The 25111-nt window shown below is 40.8% G+C and overlaps 1 protein-coding gene across 2 annotated transcripts in view; it reads right to left on the bottom strand.

Moving 5' to 3' along the window:
* The window catches only part of SNX24 (sorting nexin 24), a 152404-nt gene that overhangs the window by 10165 nt on the left and 117128 nt on the right, over positions 1-25111 (bottom strand). For both annotated transcript variants that reach the window (XM_029055245.1, XM_029055246.1), the window contains 2 exons: positions 2118-2212; positions 89-121 (listed from right to left, as the gene is read on the bottom strand). In XM_029055245.1, coding sequence (XP_028911078.1) covers positions 89-121; positions 2118-2212 — 128 coding nt within the window. The remainder of the gene's footprint in view (positions 1-88; positions 122-2117; positions 2213-25111) is intronic.

Raw genomic sequence — 25111 nt, 5'->3', positions numbered from 1 at the left:
GACTCTTAAAATACTTAAGTTAACCATTAATACAGAGCATTACCATTGATTTACACCCCACTCAATGGCCATGGGTTAGCTCTCTCACCTCGACTCTTCTGATTCTGTTTCATCGAATGACCTGAAATAAAAGGAAAAACAAGCACTCACATGGGGGTCAGGAAAAAGGGGGGGATGGAAAGAATAAAACAAAACCCATAATCTCCATTCAGTGAAGTAAGAGATAAGTATAAGAACTCTGTCCAACGATTTCAGGAATAACAAATACACAAAATGTCAGTATGTGCATTAATCTGCATGGGACAAACCTACCATCAAGTGCTTATCTGACAGTTCAAGGAATTGTCCTGTTCAGAAAATAGTCATGTTTTTGGAGCTTGAATAGCTAGTTTGGTCTCTCCCAGTCTGCCCCAGCAACTCTATTAGCACATCCACCTGACTTACCAATTGCATCTGGGGCTTTTCCACTCATCTTACTGACTACCGGGGGAGCTCAGGGCCAGTTTTCAGCATCCAAGCAGGCTAGTGGCAGGGTAAGGGAGAGGGCCCAGACTGCTAGCTACCCTGGCCAGAAGGTGTCAATTGAGAGGTTCCCAACATAAGCACTGATTCCACAGGTGGCTTTTTAATAATGTTGGTATTTGTTAAGCGCTTACTATGTGCAGAGCACTGTTCTAAGCGCTGGGGTAGATACAGGGTAATCAGGTTGGCCCACATGAGGCTCACAGTTAATCCCCATTTTACAGATGAGGTAACTGAGGCACAGAGAAGTGAAGTGACTTGCCCACAGTCACGCAGCTGACAAGAGGCAGAGCTGGGAGTCGAACCCATGACCTCTGACTCCGAAGCCCAGGCTCCGGTGGGTAGCCATAGCAGGCCTGCTCCACCCCTTGGAGCCGGAAAGGGACTAGGGCTAAAACCAAGATGATGGTGTCATCTCTTGCCCACTGCTGGCCGCAGCAGGAGGAGAATGAAGAGGATGCTGCTGTTCTGTTGTATTTTCCCAAAAGCTTAGTACAGTGCTTTGCACATAGTGCTCGATAAGTGCCACTGATGATGATGTCACAACCTCCGCTGCTTTTCCAATCCTTACTGGGGCCGGCTGTGATGGATTGGTTCCTCTTGTCCCCGCCTGGAATCCCCTAGAAGAGGGGCCATCTGCCTGCCTGCCCAGGAAGCTTGGGGATGAGCCAGAGGGTGATGCTGTGGAGCCACGGGGCCATCATTGGGGTCGCACAACTCTCCATTGCTTTGGCACTCACGAAACTGAGTTACTTCCAAGGCGACAGCAGGTCCATATGAAAAACGGTACAGTGACACAGAGCACCACCCCTAGTGGGAATCCCCCAGCTAGCTGGGCAGCTCGGGTGGACAGCTCTTCCTAATGGCGGGCTGGGGGCGAGAAATATCTCGGGGGCCAGTCCCAGTGCTTTGTGAGAACCACAAAAGTACTGGTGAAGGAGTGACAGGAGTGAGTACCTTTTCTTTCCTCTTCCTCCTCCATCCCCTCAAAGTCTCATCCTCAAGTTCACCCCTATGCTGAAAATGAAAAGTTGGAACACTTGTATTTTAGATCACTGAGGGTTCCTGTCTGCACCAGTTCAGCTTAATGCTTTTGCACCAAGTCCGACCAATGCTAAATTATGACAAAGAGTATTATATTAAACCCTCCTAGTGTTAGCTGGCTAAAATGTGAATTATCTTTAGGGCTGTTCAAATGCACAGAGATTCTGTAAAAGTAAGTTTGCTCAATGCAGAAATGACCAATCCTCTTAAACTTAAGCATGCAGTAATTTCTTGCCTATAAAAATACATAAGTAATTGTGGATTCCAACCTTCTACCAAATTCTTGCCCAAACACATGTGATGCAAGAAAAACATACAAGAATTTTAATTTATAGAAATATATAAATTATTATTGCACTGCCCATACATATAATAGGACAACGTGTATTGCCACATTACCTTTTGCTGTTGCTAAATCACACCTAATCAGGTTCTGAATGGAATGTCTATCAAAAATCATGCACCATTTTCTCAAAAAGTTTGTTTTGTCAATTCACAGGTCAAGAGAGAAACTGTCAGTAGTGTCCAATAAAAATAAAAAGAAATCTTACCCGCAACTTTCTGCCTTTGGAAGAGAGGGCAAATGCCGCACATTTAGGAAATCAAGAAATATTTTTGGAAGTTCTTCATTTTCTAAAATGACAGCCTACAGATACAGAATATTGTTAGGATTTGGGAAAATTCCCTTACGATACAATCAATCAATCAATGACATTTACCGAGTGCCTGGAACTGTACTAAGTGCTTGGGAGAGTATAGCACGAGCAGTACACATTCCCTTTGCACTAGCTTATAATCTAATTGAATAAACAAACACCCTTTCAGATACCCCAGCCTCAGAAAGAACTTCCAAAGTGCTCACTAGCTCCCATTTTGTTCAGCGTGTCCTATGGCTCAACTCCCATTCTCCCTGCTCCTAATACACATATACAATGAGCAGGGATCCTCTCCTGACTCCAGATACTTCTGAAGTACATTAGCAGCATTGCTGAAAGCCTAAGTCTGCATTGGTTCTTTAAAATCAGCAGTTTGCACTCTTCTCAACATGGACCTCTTTCCTAAATTGAGCTCTGGAACTGTGTCACTGGGATTCTACCTTTGATGGCAGTGACTGATAATGACTGGGAAAAACGAGGTATCTGGTAGGCCCAGCCCAAAGGTTTGGCTCTGCCTTAGGGAGAGTGTCCTGGAAATGGGGGCTTCGAAGCTGTGGAAAGGAATTAGTGCCAAGTCTAGTACTGGTCACGTGGTTATGCTTTTAAGGTGCCAGTGGGAGTGGGGGTGATGGATGAGAATGGGAGAAAGGGGCTGAGGAGTTCAATTCTGCTTTGTCTCAGGAATATCTAGCCACTGTCCTGGTACTTATGTGTGATCAATCAACCATATTTATTGAACACCTACTGAATGCAGAGCACCGTGCTGAGCACCTGGGAGAGCACACCAGAAGCAAATGACTCGATTGCTGCTGTTTGTGGGCTTACAGTCAAATCCCATAGGATTACTAAGGGGGAGAGGGGTGCATGAAGCGACTCCACTGTGGGTTCCGGTGACCGTGTGGGAAAGAGGTTGCTGAGAAGAACAGCATCATGCTCTCTCCTCTAGGCAGATGCCCGTGTTCTGAGCATGTTCTTTACTGGCACTATTCTTAGACTGCTGCCTAGGTGGATGGCCTCTAATACCTGAAAAAGGGTCTATGGTGCCAGGTCCCAGAGCAGTTGCACCAGTGGACTGTTCTGCCACTGGATCACGTGGCAGTGGAACAGCTCTCGGACTGTTCCTTACACAATTCCCCCTGACCCTCTGGTCCTAAGAAACAAAGAAGCGGGGCTTGGCTATGGCTGCTTAGAAGGGGCTGGCAAAGGTGGTCATGAGCTAGGAGCCAATTAGGTAGCCTAACAATGAGCGTAACTGCCCTCCTCCTTCATTTTCTGGCCACCCGGAATGACAGAGGGACCTGTTCTTTCCACTGCCCAGTTCTCCACCTCAGTCTTCAGAAAAGCCGCCATTCTTCTCACACCGGCACCTTAAGTTGCGGTGTTTCAGGGCCCATTCCTGTTTTAAGTAGATGAGGCAGTTCCCATGTTACAGATCATCATGCTAGATTCTTGTAGGCCTGAATACAACATCGGCGGGGGAGGGGGCTGCTAGTCTGTCCATGTAGGAATGAAAAGCACCAGAACAAAATGACACCTCCCTCTTCCCCTCCCCCCCCCCCGCTAATAGTTTTGGTTCACTTGACCATCTGGACGTCGCAAATTTGAGAAGAAAACCTTCTGGGGAAACTGTCTCCTTGCCCATACCGCCACCCTCGAAAAAGGAATTTATTCAACAGCAAGTGTTGGACACTTTCAAAGCCCTGAACTACTTCATTTCCAGAACCTTAAAATGCGCCATCCATCACTGCAGTTTGTAAGAAGAAATCTCCTGTGTGTTCAGGGGCCCTACTTTGACTTTATTAATGCAAGATTTAAGGAATGTTAACAAGGCGAATTGCTTGTTGCCTTGACAGATCAGCTTAGAATGCACTGGTCCCAGCCACGGAATGATCATTAGTGACAGAAGACAGGCAAAAAGTTCACGGCTACATCTGTAACCTCATCCCACATTATGACTACATGGCTGGAATGAATTCTTCCCCAGCAGCCAAAGCCTTTTTATCCTGCGAGGAGAACTTGTATCAGTGTATGTAATCAGTGAGCTAAATTGGCAACTGGAGCAGGGAAGGGCACTGTATAAAAAGCTATTTTTGCCAACCTAAGTCCAGGAGCCCTCCATGGAATATATATTTCTGTTCAGTGTTCAAAGAGTGTAATGTCACTGTACAAAGAGAAACAGAAAGCTATAAGTAATAATGATGATTACAGCATGCATTAAGCACTTACTGAATGCTAAGTGGTGGGGTATATACAAGGTCATCAGATAGGACATAGTCCCTATCCCCCACAAGGCTCACAATCTGTCTTATCCCCATTTTACAGATGAGGAAACTGAGGCCCACAGAGACTCAATGACTTGCCCAAGGTCCCAAGGCAGCCCAGTGGCCAAGCTGGGACTATAACCCGGGGCTTCTGCCTCCCAGTTCTTTCTATCAAGTGAATAAGTAGGCTGGAGAGGAATGGACCAGCATGGTAGCACTTGGAATGATTCCTGAACAATTGTCTCAAAGATTTGGGATGATGATCTTAGGCTGAACTGCAAGTGCTCCCCAGGGGATTGTAAGGTTATTCTGACACCGGCTTTCAGATTTGTATCCTCGAGCTGGGATGGAAATATCACGCAACCCTGCTTCATGGGGAAGAATCAGCCAGAATTTCTTCAACTCTAACTCAACCAATCATACCTTCATGAAGCAGCCTGAGAATCTTGGTGATTTTTTTTTAATGTTATTCATTAAGCACTTACTATGTGCCAGGCACTGTACTAAGTGCTGGAGTAGATACAAGCTATTCAAGTTGCACACAGTCCACGTAGGGCTCACGATCTTAATCCCCATTTTACAGATGAGGTAACTAGGCCGAGAGAAGTGAAGTGTCTTGCCCAAGGTCACACAGCACACAAGTGGCGGAACTGGGATTAGAACCCAGTTCCTTCTGACTCACAGGCCCACCCTCTATCCCCTAGGTCACACTGCTTCTCAAGAGAGTCAAATTTGCTAGGCATTTTCCAGAGACCAGGTCTTTTGATGGTATCAAATGGTTTTGTAAAACCAATAAAGTAATTTTACCAACAAGCTAACTTATTTGGAGTAAAATCTGCCAAAACATTTAGTATCTTATGCAAGTATGTACAATCTGAGCTCAGAATGACTTTGAGCCATTTAACATGATTTATATATTCATTTTTGTAATTGTAGGTAGCAATAAAATACACCTGCATAAAACTAGCCAATTAAACATCTGGGGATGTCTTTGCGATTGAAAAGCAGGATATTATTTTAAGCACCTCCCTGAAAGTTGGGTTATATCATAGTAAATGCTACGTTGCATTTATCACTTAAGAAAAGATCAAACTATAATGATCACAGGCCCAGCAGACATACAGCACCATCCTTTTAAATTTTAACAATGAGGTAATTTTCTGGTAGGTTCAAGGATGAGAAGCTACTCTTCACTTCCCAAAACACTCATCTAATTTTCAGGAGAATTAATATATTTAATCCTTCTGAAACAGATACTTCAGATGTGCTTTCAGAAATTCCATTCGATCTAGGCGCACACAAGTCGCTATATGCGAACGACCCCCCCCACCCCCACAAACCAAGCATTAACTAATTACTGCCTTGTTAAAAAAAAAAAAACCAAAAAGAAAAAACCTACTCACTATAGCAGCAAACTAATACCACTGAAAAATACAGCACTTGCAAGCCCAATGTTTACTCCACTAGAAATGTCTTTTTTATTGAAAAGGGGCAATTACCATCATGTACACACATCACAAAAATCCCGATTTTTCTACCTTATCAGCTTCATAAAATCATGTTCCCAGTGGACAGAATTGATTAGTTGCACATGTTCTTCCAGTGACATCCCAAATACTTAATTGTCAGTTATCTTTTCTTCTTTGGTAAGTAAAATAAGAGTCACAAAATTACAGAGGGACTTGTTCTGCCTTAACCTTAGCTAGATGCCATCATGCAGTGGAAAACAGTGTTAAAATATCACAGGATAATGCTGCCCGACAAGGGAGACATATAAACAGCGTAATGATTTCCCACGAGTTTCCATTTTAGAAAATTGTCACTAAAGCCGGCATAAATGGTGACACATCTTCACAGAGGACACTCTGAAATCGAACACTGGCATTCTAGTTAGGTCCAAACCTACTCAGCAGCCAATTATAACAGTAACTGAAGATCTTACTGAAAACTTGGACAAGACCACTTTGCTAACCTTCCAAGATCATGGCCCTACAGGGCTGCATTGTTTTCACTGATTGGATTCTTTTATTTTTTTTTTTCAAAATATGTTTTAAAAATACATTTCTTCTCATTTGTCTATTAGAGTTTCTTGAAAATTCTCTCATTTCCCCCCTCACCTCTTTCTTGTCCCTCCTCCCCCCTACCCCCACCCCCATTCCCTTAGCCACAGAAGCTAGGGCATTCAACTGAGTTGCGGGGCTTTTGAAAGTCTTTAAAGCCTTTTTTCTCCCCATCTAGTTTGGTTTGAAATGCCCTATTGTTGGGGTGAAAAAGTTCATGACAGTTTTTTCCTCTCTTCACCAGGAAAGATGCTTCACACAATACCTAATTCGGCAGTGCAGCTAAAAACAGGGAAGGGGAAAAAAATCAATAGCTCCTAGCTACAGTAAGTAGGCCGGAGTGCCAGCGTCTTCTGGGACTGAAATCCACAAGCTTTTAGAGCGCTTTATAGTCTATTTACCCACTTTCCAGGAGATGCTTACAGTTTCAAGAAATGATACAAAGTCAAGCTAGGAAAGGAATGTTTTAAACTAAAAAGCAAGAATTGTAAATAAACTAAATGAAGGAACTACATATCCAAGAATGACTGTTTCTCCCTGAGAAGGCAATGGCAGACATCTTCCCACTCCCCAAAGACTTCCGATGATTGCCTGTTTCTCACCATATCAAGCAGAAACACCTGATGACTAGCTTTAAGGCACTCCATCAACTCTCTTCTCCCTACTTTTCTATACTCCTCTCCCACTACACCCCAGTTCACTCTCTTCACTCCTCTCAATTCAATGCTTTGCTTCTCATGTCTTTCATAGTCAACCCATCAGGCCACTGTACTCACCATCTTCAAGGCCCTTTTGAAACCACATCTCTTCCAAGCCCCCTTCCCTGATTAATCTCTCAAAGTCCAAGGGGCTGGGAGTCAGAGGACCTGGGTTCTAATCCCTGGTCTGCCACTTGTCTGCTGTGTGACCTTGGGCAAGTCACTTACCTTCTCTTTGCCTCAGTTAATATATCTGTAAAGTCACCTGTGACTTGTCCAAGGTAACAGTTTCTTAAATGTACAAATCAGTAGCTACTTAGAATATGCACTGCAGAATTCTTAAAAAAAAAAAAGGAAAACAACTGAGCAACATGATGAAATGAAGACAAGTTTAGGCTAATGAGCCCCAAAATATCTGATCATATTAGTTCTTTGAAAAAAATCAGAAAAGAATCCTCAGAGCAGTTATTGGACACATGGCTTTGAACTCAGCTCAACAAAGTAGTCAAATAAGCGACAGAGAATAATTTTGAATTGACTGATGGAAGAGCACAAGAATCTCTATTGATAGGTCTTTTCCAGCTCATTATGGGTAGGGAATGCATCTGCTAATTGTTTTACTGTACTCTTTCAAGCGCTTAGTGCAGTGTTCTGCACATAGTAAGCATTCAATAAATACCATTGATTGATTCCATATCCATTTTTATGATCTTTACCCATCGCACTCCAAACCGCCACCACAAAATATAAGATGTAACAATGGTTTACACTTAACATTCCAGGAATCACATTGCAATTTTAACAGAATATAGTCACTTCAAGGCAGAAAGCTTTTGTCTCTAAGAGCACAGTTCTAACTATGGCTTGAGGGCAGCACTGCTGGATTTTAAAAGAAAAGCAGTTAAAAAATGAGCAATACTATTTTATAGCTCCATTAAATGCCATTAGGGATCTACGAGGTTAGTCCAACGGATTCTCTTCCCTTTGTTTTAAACAGCCCAAATACCAAAATAGGAAAATAAGTTATCTTTCTGCTTCCCACCATTAAACCTAGGTCTTAAGCTCCTTGTGAGCGGGGAATGTGTCTAATGCTTGGGTTCAGTAGATGCTCAGGGAATACCTCCCCCACTGCTGTTTCTACTACTACACTACTAGCTACTATTACTACTACTATCAATTAACTGTGTGCAGAGCACTGTACTACAGCACTAAGTACAAAGTACTTCTACTCTACAATTACCACCTACTCTCTGAGAACATATCGCTGAGCTTGTGTCTACACTAGCAAAATGAATTGAGAAGACTATCTAGATAATTCAAGAACAAATCTAATTTGGCCTCTTTTAGCTGACTTTTCCAGGCCTGCATAATGTGGACAGTGTGTCAGTGCTGAACTTCTAATGAAGGTCTGGCCTATAAAGCAAATGGAAGGAAAAGATACTATAAATAAAAAACTTAGTGAATAAACTAAAAGCAAACACTGCTAGTGGCTGGCAGTGGGAAATTCAGCCAAGAAGGCTCTCTCAAACAACAAAAAAAGTTCTTTCCAAGATTTGCAATACCTTTGAAGTTAGTGCCAATGCCAACAGTGGGCTGAGCTGCCTGCTAGAGTGACTCGCATATCTAGATAATCCCCCTGGAGTCATCATTTTCTCAGCTTCCTTCTAAGTTACCTCAGCATTGATGTGCTAGAAAAATTTGATGTTAAAAGTGTTATCTAATTCTGTCCCGATGTGTCATAGTGCAACTTTATCTCTGTGCTAGTGATATATATATATATATATATATATATGAAAACAGAAAAAGATACATTCATCTCTATCTTGTTGTGCATTTACAATTTAACCCCTACGAATAATAGTTTAGTTTGTTTTGAATTTAGGGATTGGCTCTATTGCTGAATTGTACTTTCCAAGTGCTTAGTATAGTGCTCTGTACACAGTAAGCACTCAATAAATACGATTGAATGAATGAATGAACACTCCCAGAGGCCTAGTCCTGTGTCTTCAAAGAAATACTAGAAATATGGATATGGTAAGAATACAGTAGTATCCTATACATTCCACCACAAACTCTTCGTTTCAATACAACCCTCACTCGGGTTTTTTTTTTTCCTGTCCAACCTGCATTCTGACACATGGCTCAGTGGAAAGAGCATGGGCTTTGGAGTCAGAGGTCATGGGTTAGAATCCTGGCTCTGCCACTTGTCAGCTGTGTGACTGTGGGCACGTCACTTAACTTCTCTGTGCCTCAGTTTCCTCATCTGTAAAATGGGGATTAAGACTGTGAGCCCCACGTGGGACAACCTGATTCCTCTGTGTCTACCCCAGCGCTTAGAACAGTGCTCTGCACATAGTAAGTGCTTAACAAATACCAACATTATTATCTTGTTGTGGAAACAAGTCTACCAACTCAAACAGGTCTACCAACTCTGTTAAATTGTACTCTCCCAAGTGCTTAGTACAGTACTCTGCACACAAGTGCTCCATAAGTGCTCCATAAATACCACTGATTGATTGACTGAAGGATCTTTTCTCCTAGCTCTTGAAAGTAATGTCTTCAGACTTTATGTATTCCACACCCTGGTAAGTTGAGACACAGCTGTAGTCATGACATTCCCCAGGATGAACACAATTCACAGGACTATGGGCACAAGGAACAAGCCCATTTCAACCCCTTATCCTTCATCTTCCTGCTCTTACATAAGAAAAGGGGAAGCTCTAAAGGCTTTGAGGAAGCCCCTTCCATAAAAAATAAGCACTAGTGTGAAGAAAAGCTGCAGGATCAGAGGTTGCTTGGAAAGATGTCTCCTGATCAAGAGTTCTCTGATACTAAAAAAAAAAAGCCTCAGTATTTTTACATGCTTAAAGACTGTTTTTCATTCAAGAATCTGAAGTTTTCTAGGAAAATTATAAGCAAGGATTTTGGATCAATATTACTCTGGTTTAGTGTGATTTTAATGGAAAAAGTCAAATTGACTTTATGGTTAAAACAAAAAGTGTGTAAGCTAATAAACTAACCACTTCAAGTTTTCCACTCCAGCTTAACTGATGACACCACTTCCTTCTGAATATGGGCTAAATTATTTTGTAATAAAATCCAGTTACAAAATGCAAATGACAGTGTTCAAAGGGCAAATCAACTGGGGTGGTACTATAGGCAATTATTCTAAGCCAGCATGGTCCAACCACATCTTCACTAGCTGTATGGGGCCTTTGGGGTCACCCGTAACAGTCCTTGACTCCCCCCCGCCACCCCTGACAAAATGGCTCTGGGACTCCTGCTGTTTTTGGTGCCCCTGGTTTACCTAGCTCTGGAGGGAAGACCAATTTGAAAAATGGCATCCTGAGCTGCTCATGCCCCTCCCCCTTCCCTGGGTACACATATGACCCTTGGCCCATGGGTAGTATAACCAAATTTCATACCTGAGGTGAAAGTATAAAATCGGCACCCCTTAAGAAGAAAGTCTATTCCAGCTTCTCTCATGCCCCTATTGTCACTGGAGAGGTGGGAGGAGAAGAGAAAGCAGGGCTGGGTGGGGGGAGAGATAGCCTTTTGTCCTGCCTCCAAAAATATAAAGTGGAAGATAAAGGGGAGAGCTGAATTGGGAATTGGAGCTTCAAGCGCTTAGGACAGTCCTCTACACACAGTAAGTGCTCAATAAACATGATTGAATGAATGAATGAGTGAATCATGCAATCACAGATGCCAAAAGTCTTCCCCGAGGTTGAAGGGAGAGGGCAATTGTTCCTCTGGTCCTTAGAGGTTCTAGCCCTTGTTTCAGTATGAAAGATCCATCCTGAGGTTGGATCATCCAATTCTATACCAGTCTAAAAATGATATGGATATTGTGTTTCCTCCTGTCACACTTGTAGCTGCATCAGAAACATATCCTTTATCCTATCCTGAAAAAAACAACTATCCGCTATTAATTGATCTTTGAGAAGGATGAAACAGAAATTTAGAAATTGCCTTTGAAATATACTCAGTTCTGTCAAACATGGGGCTTTTTTTAAGGCATTTGTTAAATGCTTACTATGTGCCAGGTACTCTGCTAAGCGTTGAGGTAGATACAAGCTAATCAGGTTAGACACAGTCCATGTCCCACTTGGGACTCAGACTTAATCGCCATATTACAGATGAGATAACTGAGGCATAGAGAAGTGAAGTGACTTACCAAAGGTCACCCAGCAGGCACGTGGCAGAGCCGGGATTAGAATCCAGGTCCTTCTGACTCCCAGGCCCTGCTACAGTGCAAGCTCCTTATGGGCACAGATCATGCCTTTCAACTCTATCTTACTATTTCAAGTGCTTTGTACAATGCTCAATACATACTCTTGATTGAATGTGAAGGAATTAAGGAATGTTTGTCTGACTATGAGAGCCTATTTGGATACAGTATGTGTGCAGTAAGAATGCATGCGTACAATAGTATAGGTTTTTCTTAATGTGGGTTTTTACAAGAATGGAGTCCCTTCAATACAGGATAACTGGTTGTAGTTAACCAATCAGTCCATCAGTGGTATTTATTGAGAGCTTACTGTGTGCAGAGCACTATACTAAGCATTTGGGAGAGTAAAAAATGAAACTTAACATGTCCAAAATAGAACTCTTTTATCTTCCCAGTCAAACCCTGTTCTCCTCCTGACTTTCCTATCACTGTAGACAGCACCACTATCTTTCCTGTCTCTCAAGCCCATAATCTTGGTGTTATCGTTGACTTAGCTCTCTTATTCAACTCACATATTCAATCTGTCACTAAATCCTGCAGGTTCGACCTTCACAACATTGCTAAAATCTGCCCTTTCCTCTCCATCCAAACTGCTATCATTTTAATCCAAGCACTTATCCTACCCCGCCTTGATTACTGCATCAGCCTCCTTGCTGATCTTCCTGCCTATTGTCTCTCCCAACTCCAGTCCATATTTCACTCTGTGGCCTGGATCATTTTCTACAAAACTGTTCAGAACATGTCTTCCCATTCCTCAAGAAACTTCAGTGGTTGCCCATCCTACTCTGCATCAAACAGAAACTCCTTACCATAAGGCTTTAAAGCCCTCAATCACCTCGCCCCCTCCTACCTCACCTCACTGATTTCCTACTACTACCTAGCCCACACACTTCATTCCTCTAATTCTAACCTACTCACTGAACCTCAATCTTGTCTATCTTGCCACTGACCTCTTGCCCATATCCTGCCTCTGGCCTGGAACACCCTCCCTCTTCATATCCGGCAGAAGGTCGCGCTGCCCACCTTCAAAACCTTATTAAATGCACATATCCTCCAAGAGACTTTCCTAGACTAAGTTCTCATCTCCTCTTTTCCCATTCCCTTCTGTGTTACCCTTACACTTGGGTTTGCACCCTTTTCCACCCCTTCCTCAACCCTACAGTCCTTATGTACATATCCATAATTTATTTATATTAATGTCTGTCTTCCCCTCTAGACTGTAAAATAGTTGTAGGCAGGGAATGTGTGTACCAACTCTGTTATATTGCACTCCTCAATGCTTAGTACAGTGCTCTGCACATAGTAAACTTTCAGTAAATATGACTGGTTGAATTATTACAATGTAACAGAGTTGGTAGCCCCAATCCTGGCTCATAGGGAGGTTATAGTCTAGAGGATCAAATCTCTTATAGATAGAAAAACAGTGTTGCCTAGTGGATAGAACATGGGCCTGGGAATCAGAAGGACCTGGGTTCTAATAATAATAATAATGTTGGTATTTTTTAAGTGCTTACTATGTGCAGAGCACTGTTCTAAGTGCTGGGGTAGATACAGGGTAATCAGGTTGTCCCACGTGAGGCTCACAGTTAATCCCCATTTTACAGATGAGATAACTGAGGTCCAGAGAAGTGAAGTGACTTGCCCACAGTCACACAGCTGACAAGTCCCAGCTCCGCCACTTGTCTGCCATGTGACATTGGGCAAGTCACTTCACTTCTCTGTGCCTCAGTTACCTCATTTGTAAAATGGGGATTAAGACTGTGAGCCCCATGTGGGACATGGACTGTGTCCAACCTGCGTAGCTTGTATCTACCCCAGCGTTCAGTACAGTGCCTGGCACATGGTAAGTGCTTAACAAATATCATAAAAAAGAAGAAAAAGACATTATAATACAAATGTAAAGTCATATACTTCTAGGATGAAAACCCAAGATATCATTTAATCGTTTGTAGTAGGAATAATACTGAAAAAATCAATTGCATTTATTGAGTGCTTGCTGTGTGCAGAGTACTGTACTAAGCACTTCGGATAATCAAATACAAGAGTCCATTAGAAACGTTCCCTGCCTTCAAGGAACTTACAGTCTAGAAAGAGAAAATGATCTTATTCTTTCTTCTGATCACCAAGCCACCTTTTATTTGGTACCATCTGCTACGTAACCACCATTTGGGAGAGGAAGTTGGCTAACTGCTGGTGCCATTCATTTTGAACAACATTTCTACCCCAAGAAATAATTGGGTCAGGTAGCAACCAAAACACTTTGAAAACAGAGCCCCAAATAATGATGTTGTTCGACTAGGTGATAACTTTCCTTATTTCGTCTCACTGATATTTCTTATGAGAGGGTTTGGGTCAGAGTAAACTCCAGGGGACTGGTTTGACATTCCCTTTGAAACTAATTACATTAAACAGCAGGTGCCCACTTCCAGTCAGAGCAGGAGAATGTGGCCTGCACAGGGGATTTGGTGCACTGGGGGTTAATGCACTCATTTCTTAGCAGCTTCTTTAAACCTGACTATCCACCATCTCTACTAACTCTGTCAGTGCCACTACAATCTAAATAAAATAAATTGCAAAACAAAGTGCAGCATTTTATTTGCAGTAGCAATATGAAGTGAAATTTCAAAATAGCTTGAATGCTTTTCAGGTATTTAATCAATTTCATTTTCAAGAAAAAATACCAAGTTTATGGGTTATTGATCGGGAACCACCTCGTTCATGAGCAAGAACACCACAAGAAGAAATATCCTCTAATCCAGTTTGGACAGGAACTTCTATCCTAATACAAATGGTGCATTTGATGGAGTCTATTTTGGAAGCAATGTACGATTTAAACTACATAACTAGTGAATTCTGCTAGTGTTTTCATTATTAAGGACTACTTTCTGACAATAAGGTGGATTTCTAATTTTAACTAACCCGGTGAAAAAGATCTTTCTGAACGAATCAACTCACCCATGAGACATCAGGGAAAACAATTTCGAAACATTAAGTGTAGACCATCTCTCATTCCTATAATCTTTTGTGTTTAAAATAGGCAGGTTTTTATTTTTTTCAAAATGATATAAGACTAAAGTTACAGCATTATCTTATACTTTTAACCTCACTGCATTGATTGGATTCAAAATTGGTTTTAATGTTTTCTTCTGATTTGTTTCTTCTTTCAGAAAATGCTGTTATATTAAATCAGCTCAGTTATCTAAAAGGGAAGATTCAAATACTGTACCAGTTACTAATCACCACTGTTCTGGAAAACTGTTAATGCTCAAATTAGAAATGGTGTCAGCCCTTTGTACCACCATAGGGAAAGAAAAAAAAACATAGTAAGAGTGTGGTTTCGATGTCAATAAAAAGGAATGATAAGAAGCAAACTTAATTGTTTTTCCTTTATGCAAATGTTTCTAATAGATACTCCAGAAGAGCTCAATACATTTTTCTTCCACCTTAAATTTTAGAAACCAGTTGCGCCTTCATGAGAGTGATGAATTCAAAGTAAAAGAGAAAGGTTATTTATGGCATTTTAGTTAAGAAGGAAAATGGGGACACACTATGTTTTAAATAATGATCGGAATAGAGAAAATGGCCAGAGGTTACTATATAAGGAATGAGGGAAAAGTCAAAATTACAAACCTAATTTATTGAAGATGGAAATCACTTGCTGGAAATATTCCTTTTGCCATTTCCTGAAGGAGGAAACGATAGTAGTCACATCTAGTTTAGCATTGGGTTTTGTATTTTATGACTATTTGAATCACATGTTTATCATATGTTGAATATTATTTATTGCAAATTGAAGTTACATCAATGACCTCATTTCAAGGAGAATCAATCAGATAGACAAGGTTTAAAGTGAGTATCAGGACACAGGGTCAGAACAAGGGTCGAGAAATAGCAAAGTTCTACTGCCGATTCATTTTGTTAGTAATGCTCATATGCAAATCTATTCCAACTAAAACAACCCCAGGCTTTGTAAACTGAACCCTCCAGTGGACATAAGTATCAAAAACGTAGACCGTGAATCTCTTGGGATGTACCTGAAAACCTCCAAAATGTTAAGGGGGAAAACTGCTATAAGATCTAAACCCAGCAAAATCATCATTAAAAAAAATAATCCCATTTATGCTATCAAGAGGGAGACAAGATAGAGTAGCAGCATGGCGTAGTAGAAAGATTTCATTCCTGGGAGTCAGAAGGCGTGGGTTCTAATCCCGGCTCTGCCACATATCTGCTGTGTAACCTTGGGCAAGTCACTTCACTTCAGTTCCTTCACCTGTAAAATGGGGATTAAGACTGTGAGCCCCATTTGGGAGAGGGACTGTGTCCAACCTGATTACCTTGTATCTACTCCAGCACTTAGAACAGTGCTTGGCACAAAGTAAGTGCTTAACAAATACCACAATTATTATTATTATTATTATATTTTGAGTAGTCATTTATAGGCTGAAATGATGATCATAGGTGTTCTCCGGTGCCCCAAATATTTACAAGCATAAGCGCAGACAATATACACTGTTCCCCAATGATTGGGAAGAGGAGGACTTCGGCAATGAAAACAGAGGCATCGTGGAGGTTTGTGGAGGCTGAGCATCCTGCCTGTTCACTCCTTGGTTTGGTCACTCCGGCAACAAGTTTAATACTACCCACATCTACTGGATCGTCACCCATGAAATCAGCTACTGGAGAAAATACACAATATGTCTAACTACATCTCTCGCTAGGAACAATATTATCTGGATAACATTTTCATATCTTTTTTTATGGTATTTGTTAAGCACTTACTATGTGTCAAGTACCATTCTAAGTGCTGGGGTAGATACAAGATAATCAGGTCAGATGCAGTCCCTGTCCCTCTCCTACACCTTCTCACCACACAACTGTTCCCCAAAGTGCAACAAACTAAATGTTAATTAGCCTAAATGTTAATGAGAAGCAGCATGGCCTATTGGAGAGTTATTATTATTATGGCATTTAAGTGCTTACTATGTGCCAAGCACTATTCTAAGCACTGGGGTAGATAGAGGGTAATCAGGTTGTTCCACGTGGGGCTCACAGTCTCAATCCCCATTTTAGAGATGAGCTGAGGCACAGAGAAGTTAAGTGACTTGCCTGAGGTCACACAGCAGACATGTGGCAGAGCCGGGATTAGAACCCTCGTCCTCTGACTCCCAAGACCAGGCTCTTTCCACTAAGCCAGTCTGTTTCTCAATTCTAATCCTGGCCAGTTCTAATCCTGGCTCTGCCACTTGTCTGCTGGGTGACGATGGGCAAGTCGCTTTGCTTCTCTGGGCCTCAGTCGCCTCATTTGTAAAAAGGGAATTAAGACTGAGATCTCTATGTCCCACCTGATTATCTTGTATCTACCCCAGTGCTTAGTGCAGTGCCTGGCACATAGGAAGCACTTAACAGATACCATTAAAAAAAAAAATGAACTGGCTGGGGTAGAAACCTACAAGGCAGTAAAATTACTCATTCTCCACTGATTCCAAATTAAGAATCTAATTGACATATATGATGTTCTAAATTTTCTAGTATGAAGTAGATGCACTCACCTCAAAAATTACTAACGTGCCATCTGGATTATGAGCTCTGGGTGGCACAGGGACAGCGTCTGATCTGAAGAACCTGTACCTACCCCAGCGCTTGACACACAGTAAGCGCATCATATATCCCATCATCGTAATGATAATCTGTATAAAAATGGAACATCATTGTACAGTGAGTGTTGCACTGCCTGCTCTCTAAAAAATGTGAATGGTTTCAGATTCACAGCTGATGGTCCCTCTATTTTGGCTCAACTGTTGGAGTAATTCTTCCCAGTTTGCAAATCTAACCAGGGAGAGAAAGAGCAGAAAAGCCTAAGTTTCCACTGTTACTGGCAGGCCATTTTCTGAAAAAGAACTCACGAGTCATATGAAAAGGACAAAGCATAAATAAGATGAAAATGGAGCGAACTGACTCTCCTTCCTCTTCTCTTTCTTGCTCTGCTCCCTTTCCTCCACTTTCTCATTCTTCCTTCTCTCTAGGAAGAAGTGATTAACAATTGGTAACATCTGATCAAGAAATCTCAGACGTACAATAAAAGTCTTTCTACTTAATTTTACAATGCATTTCTTTTGTAGTCTCTGAGTTTATGTTGGTTAACTTTGTAAAAAAAAAAGGCTCATATTCCACCACATCTTGTAATTCATTGTCATTAAATAAGCACCCCCAAAGTATGAAGTAACTCCTAGACATGTTCTGAATATTTAATGTGGCCAGATTTTTAATGTGTTCTCGGAAAAAGAAATATACGGACATAAACTCTCTAATCATCTAAACTCTTCATTCATAATAATTCCAACAAATGCCATCTAGCATTTGACTGAAGTGATTAAATAAAAGGGAATTTGTCTGCTCCTCCATTTATGAGACGTCAAACAATTATTAGGAAACATCATCAGGAAAAACATTCACAACTTCAAACATCTGCAGCTTGCTACTCCAGCTATTTCAAAGCCCGATGAGCTTGTTTATGGGGAAATTGCACAATCGGCCACATAAAATGGCACTTGTCACCTTTCTTTGAAGGACTCTTTAGAGACCCTGTCACAGGCCAGATGGACAAATGGTACTTTAATAGGGCAACTTTGAGGTCTATTTAATTAATCTTGCCAGAAAATATGGCTTTCTTTGGGTTTCTCCGGTTAAATGTCAGACATTTACAATCAGTATTCTTCCATTATTACTCTATTTGTTATCCACTGGAGACATCTGCTTAAATGCTGATCACAAGTGTTCCTTCTTTAAAAGTACTAGAGCACAAACAAGTCCTCTTTCCTTACTTAAATCCCTAGAGCCAAATTTTGATTTTGCTCCACCCTCAGTCTCTGGCAAAGACATTCTTTTTTTCATGGGCTTTAGGGATGGCAGGGCCATCCTTCTCGCACCCTGCTCAGGCCCCAAATAACCCCCTTTGGAAGGGTGCGGGGCACATCTAGTTGCAGGCTGCTCCTTAACTATAGGAGCTAATCAATAGCAGCTGAATGCCATCTGCTTCGGGCCGCAGAACAGCACCAAAAGTGTGAGCAATGCATCTTCCCTTATTGAAAGGTTATTTTATGCAAGTAAACAATTCATCGTCTTCTTGCACGCTTGATGCTCATTTACCGCTTTGATCAATAAAATATGCAAAACAACAAAAAAATTGAATCCTAAGAGTAGTGCTGATGCCAGTGTGATAGTTAATCAATATCAGGTCTCTGTTCACTAAGGCAAGCGATGGGGCACTCCTTTTGTAACCCAGGAAATCTAAGGCAAGTGAGATTGCTCTTTCTGAAAACATCCTGTTTTCGAGAGTGAGAAACCCTGCTTGTGGACTAAAAGACGTCAGACTCGGGGAATGAATGTTTCACTTTTTTGTTGTTGTCATTGCTAGGAGAAATGAGTGTCCCTGAGCCAACCGAGTATGTTTTTATAAAATCCAAGAACCAGGAACCCGAGTTGATGCGACTGTAGTAACTTAATGATGAATATCGGATTTGATTATAGGCATGGCTCTTTCTAAGCTCTGCCTTATTAAGTCTTGGATTTCAACGTATTCATGTTTCAGGTGAACTCAGTTTTTCTTCTAAAAGCAAACTGCTGTGGGAATTTCTTTTGCACAGTGTTTCTTTTAGGCAGACTACAAGCTGCCTTATTATATTAAGTCTCCTGACAATTGATTCAAGTAGAATACTGTCTTCCCAACAGAATGAGAATCTCCTCAATTTAAAGCTGTTTCCTAACTTAATACAAAGTACTCAAATTGTCAGAAGTTCCTCCACTTTCTAAAGCTCTTCCAACTGGACTGTGTATCCCTGGGCACCACCAAAATAAAGATTTTAAAAAATCTGTGTAGATAGCAAGTTAGGAAAAAAAAATTACTAGAGAACACAACACAGAGCAGAATGGAACTGTGTGGTGTCAAGAAATAGGGTTCCTTTCAAGGGATTTCTTTAATTTTATGCAAACTGAACTAGTGATATGAGTCAGTTCACTATGAACTCTGGAGTTCTAGCCGAAAAGATTTGTTAAAGGTAATAAAAGCATCATGCAAAGTGGGAAGTCCACAAAATTTCATCTTTTGGGGCGGACAGTAAATAGTACTGTTTTCCTATATACCTCTGAAAATATTTCCGTAATATTTACCATTATCTCTGAAACTTTCCAGGAAACTTATTTTTGCCAGATATTTTCAGAGGAATCTGATAAATGGGTGCCATACTTTAAGTAAATTAGAGACTAAAAGTTAACAGTACATGGACACAGCTTTACTTAAAATGTTTTTTAACCAGAGCCACTAGAAAACAATAATTTATTAGTGTCTGGATGGGGGTATTTTCCTAGAAAAAAGGAGTCAGTATTCAAAAATCCATATATTGTGGAGTGATTTTGTCTCATTAAATACCCAAAAGACTAAACCCAAAATGAATATATAGGGAAGCTATCTGTTAAAGAATGATTAACTACAACGTTGCTGTTAGTCTTCTACTATGAAAAAACTAAATGATAGAAAATTTCTAGCAGGAAACAGCTGGTTTTCCTACATTACAATGTCACAAAAACTCAAACAATGGAAAATTTTCTTTCTAGCTCTGATTTCCAGGTTACCAGTCTTGTATCTAATCGCTTTATCAACATTTTTATCCAGAAAAACACCACACCTAACACTCTGTTTTTCATATTTATATAAATCAAATGATTTTCATCAAATTAATATTATAAAATCCAGTTATGGAAGTGCAGAAGCTTTGAGTCAATGACCCAAACAGCAGCAAGGGTATAATTTAAAGGCAGAAATTTCCAGTGCATGCACTGTTAGCCACAGTGAACCTGTTACTGCTCTAAAGGGAATTGTTTGCCTCTTATTAGATTTTCTACAGCACAGCCATAAGTGATAAATGTACTGCTGTACTCACTGTCAAGTTAATCAATGCTGCCAAAGTTTTGTTGACCTAACAGTAATCCATAAAGTGAGCGGCATTTTCTCTATCCCTATGACATACATCTTGGTCCACTGTGGGGATAGGAATCCTAAAACAGCTTCTTATGAGAATGGGGAAGGGATGTTGAGGAAAAGAGGGTGGTTTAAATTACTCCTTTAAATTAGTAGAATGTAAAGTTTTCTACCTGCCTGAGAAATTGTATAAAAATCCAAGCTACCAGACTATTCAATTTGATGCTTAACACACAAGCAAATGGATAACTTTCACTGAAAAAAAGAACCTTAAATAGCCCGTTTCCCCAACCTTCCTGGAAGAAAAAAAAAAGCCTTCAAGAACCTTCAGATCAACATAGCCCTGTTTTAGGATGTGGTTCATTCCTGTCACCAGTCCAATGCACTGGTCAAACAATACAGGGAGCCAGTTAGAAGAATGGCAATGGGGAAAAGAGAAAAAACAAAACAGCCTATGTCTATGGTCTGGGGCAATTTAGAGCGTGCAAAAGAAAGGAAACAAGGGGCTAGGGAGCGCTGCTCTATAAACAAACTGCTGCCATGCTTTCACAAGCAATTATAGACATATGAAATATGAATTGCAATTGATTTTTCTTCCAGGGGTCACTGTGCTCCATGTTTTACGCACTCTAGGCATTTATTTGGGCAGCAAACTGACAAGTTTTTGTAGAATGAACTGAGCAGTGTAAACCTTGCTCAATCATAGTTACTTCATTGTGTCTTCTATTCCCTGACACTTGTCCCTCCCCAAATCTCTGTGGCAAGGCATTGCTTGATAAAGACATGGAACAATGCAATTACTGGTGAAAGGGCTAACCTAACTGGGCCGGTGAGTGCTTATTAACCTTTTCTGTGCCGATGACAAATGAACAGCATCAATCAGAGAGAAGAACATTCATCACTGTAGTTCCACAGCAAATTCTCTCCTCTTGGTAGACACTATTCATCCTTATTACTAAGCCCATGTGACCTGCCTTACCAAAAAGAATCATTCCAATGGTAAACTGCATGTTAACCCCCATAAATACAACGCCTACCTTTTTCTTTAAAGACATGAAAATAATTGAGAAAAAAACACCCACTTATAAATTCCCTTATGATTCCACATATTTGGCTGCCATAAATGGATATACCTAATGTTGAACTGCCTGTCAGGTATTTCTGCCTTCAGATGGTTTGGAGATTACAGAGGCACTCCTCTGAATAAACAGCCACACTAAAACCTTGGTGGTGTCATCCATTTGTAAAAATAAATGAATAAATAAATGAAAGTAAACACAAGGATACCAGAGAGGACTATCCTTTCTATAGGATCCCCTTACACAGTTACACAGTCACCATTTCTTTCAGCAGGTTCCCCTTATACGCACACACGCACGCGCACACACACACATACACACACACTATTTCTTTCAGCACAAATCAGTCATTCCACAGTAATTACCATTTCATAGCAAAACCAAAATGAATAGGTTGGGCAGAAAGAGCCTATTAACTGTACAACTATCATTCACAGACAACAAACTGATGATGCAAGATTGTGTACGAATGAAGACTGCAAGACCTGAAGAGCATCCATTGGCATAACTAACTCAGAGAGAGGCTGGCATTTCTTCACTTCAGCATTAGTTCGACTTGTTGACTTGTTTGGATGTCAGAAGAGCCAACTTTTGTATGAAATTTGTGTGTGCGCACACTACAAAATTTTATTTCTTCAAGTAATCAATTTGACATGTTTCTGTTTTAATATTTTAAAATCACAATAATGGGAAACTGGTTGGAAAAAATAATCGGATAAAATTTTGTAAATTATCATTTGTATTTTATTTTGGAAAAAAAATAAATTGTCGGTTGCTGCCTGACAAATGAGTCTTGCCTTAGATGCATGTCCATCAGTGACCTAGCCCTGCAAGACTAATCTTGAGGGGGAAAGCAGATAAAACTATTGGAAAGTCAAGAGGTATCTTTTAAACATTGTGTCAGCAATCAAAATCGATCAATCAAAAATGAGCCCAAGAAGGAAATGTTTTTGATCATAAACTCTTTAAGTCTAGGGACCAAGTTGTGCTCATGGTGGATCTTCAATCTGCTGCAGGTCTCCTGGGCCATGATGACTGTGGTGTCGATTTATTTTCTACAGAGGGTTGGACATACCCTCTGCTCTTAACCATTGGTGGCTGGGCAGTGCTCACCCCAAATGGCAACGGGTCGAAAGCAGTGCATTCCTCCAGTTTCACGTACACACTGCACAAATGTGGAAGAGATTATCAGTGCGACACTCACAACCATGGATGCAAATATCCTGTCAGCAGTCTGTTTCATGAACCGAAAGACAGCTCTATCAGGAAGGTGGAAAATATGAACACTGCCCCCATCCTCCATTATTATAGAGAGTATGAGCACATGCCAACAGAGAAAAGAGAGAAAATGCACAGGAAGACATTTTAAAGATGGAGGGCCAGAGAACACCACAAACCTTCAAGCTCTGTAAACATGATTATCCCTGGGAAAGTCCTGCTATCCCATTTTTAGCATCACTCAAGCAATCAATCGTATTTATTGAGCACTTTCTCTGTGCAGAGCACTGTACTAAGCACTTGGGAAAGGAAAATACATATAACCGAGTTGGTAGACATGTTCCCTGCCACAATGAGTTCACAGTCTATAGAGGGGGAGACAGACACTGCTATAAATAAATAAATTACAGATATGTACATCAGTGCAGTGGGGCTGGGGGGGGCGGGTGAATAAAGTAGAAGAAAAGCAAAGCATAAGAAAAATGCTTAAAAGGGGTGTAGGCTTGCTTCTTACTGCATCTGCCATGTTTAGTTTTCCCTTGGGAGCCAAACTGAGGCTAGACAAAACAAGCAACAAAGATAGAAGTCAAAATGATACACTCACCCGAAGCAATACCGGTGGGCCATATGTGAGGTTGCAACCTTTGCATGACTTTGCAAGACATGTGTTCCCTCTGTAGTCCCTACTTCTAAGAAGAGAGCTATTCAACTTTCCTCACTCTCTTCAGAGCCTGTTTGACTTTCTACCCCAGTTCCAGGATTTCAGGATTAAGATTGAGCTCCTGCACAATGAAGCCATCCCCTTGGCTTGGTGCACATCTATCCATCAGGTCAGTTCTAAACAATCGAGTCGGAGAGCCGAGGGAGTTATTTACACAATTCAACCAGGATTTATTTTTCACCAGGATTAATGTTTTTATATCTCTCATATCTCTTATATGCTATAACTCTAAATTCCACTCCACACTGAGAACAGGGCAGACTGGATATGGAAGAGAACTTTCTAATTTTAATCTCCACAGACAATAGGCTAGGGAGAAATCATTTCCACTGAGCATTCGGGTGAGATTTGAGATGCTGTTTGGGGTCCCTGAGAGAATCCCTGGCTTCTAGGACAAGGAAGATGAACCTCCCACAATAGGCCCAATAATGTCCCAGAGAAAGACAGCAACTCCTGCCCCTGGCTGGGTACTCGTATCTCTCGTGGTAAGGGGCTGGCTGAAGTAGTCTGGGGTGTCTTCTTTCATGGTGTTTGACTCATGCCGAATGTGCCCAATGACTCTGAAAACAAAGGGCTCTCATGCTGGGGGAAGGACAGCAAAGACAGTCTTCCAAAGATGGTTCCTTTCTTCTTCTTTTTTAACCGAGCAATCCGGAAGGTTGGGTGCCTAAAATATTGCTATCCCCCAAATGGACCAAAAGTTTGTTCCATACAAAATTAGCATTCATTAATAATGTTGGTTTACTTTGACTATTATAAGAATCCTTTAACTAATTGCTCTCAATTAATCTGTTCCACTCTTTGATAGCTTATTTATCAGATTGGGAAAGATAGATTTAACGGTGCTTGCTTGAAACAGGTTCTTTAATTGGAAACATCACAGTGTTTAGCTCACTCTGTGCTTTAGCAATTAAGAACAATTTGGAAAAGTGTTGGTTTTTTTTTTTTTTTACACTATTGTCTCCTTGATTAGATTTCCGAAGAAGCAGACAAAACAAATGACAATACTACCTAGCACTATTGGTACAAATAAAAGCCCAACAGCTAGATTACTTACTATGAGAAATGTGAACCATCCTCATCAATTCTGTCATTGTCTTACATTTATTTCTCTGTATCCTTGCCTCTTGTGTAGGTAAATGGCAATATCTCTTAGAAAATGCATCATTTTGCCCCAACCTTTATACAATTATCCTTTCTCCAAATAAGCCAAATCAACAGAAGAAATTATTTTTCTTGATTAAGCACCCACATTTCTCTTGGGATGAAACCAAACAAACAATTAATCTTTCCTTATTTGTTCTCAGAAGTACCTGCATTCCTTAAGCGTACACTAGCCAGGGTACCTGTGGCAGCCAGTCGGCAGCAATTAGGCTTGAGAAGAAAATGAATGGACTCCAGTCAGAGGGCCTAATCTGCTGAGAGTTTCGATGAGAGGGCAAGGTTACGCCAGTAAAATTCCCTTGTTGGGGAAATACTGTTAAAAATTACTACTTGACTTCAGCATAATTAACAAGGCTTGGGAATTTATATGAACTAAGTAATTGGAAAGAATTAGCAAGAGATATATACATTAATCTTTACCAGTTACAAAGTGTTTAATGAAATTAAGGTTCCAGTTCTCATTCTTGCCTTGCTTGGTTTGCG

The sequence above is a fragment of the Ornithorhynchus anatinus genome, chromosome X5, assembly GCF_004115215.2.
Source record: "Ornithorhynchus anatinus isolate Pmale09 chromosome X5, mOrnAna1.pri.v4, whole genome shotgun sequence".
NCBI classification, from domain to species: Eukaryota; Metazoa; Chordata; class Mammalia; order Monotremata; family Ornithorhynchidae; genus Ornithorhynchus; species Ornithorhynchus anatinus.
This window is presented reverse-complemented; position numbering and strand designations above follow the sequence as displayed.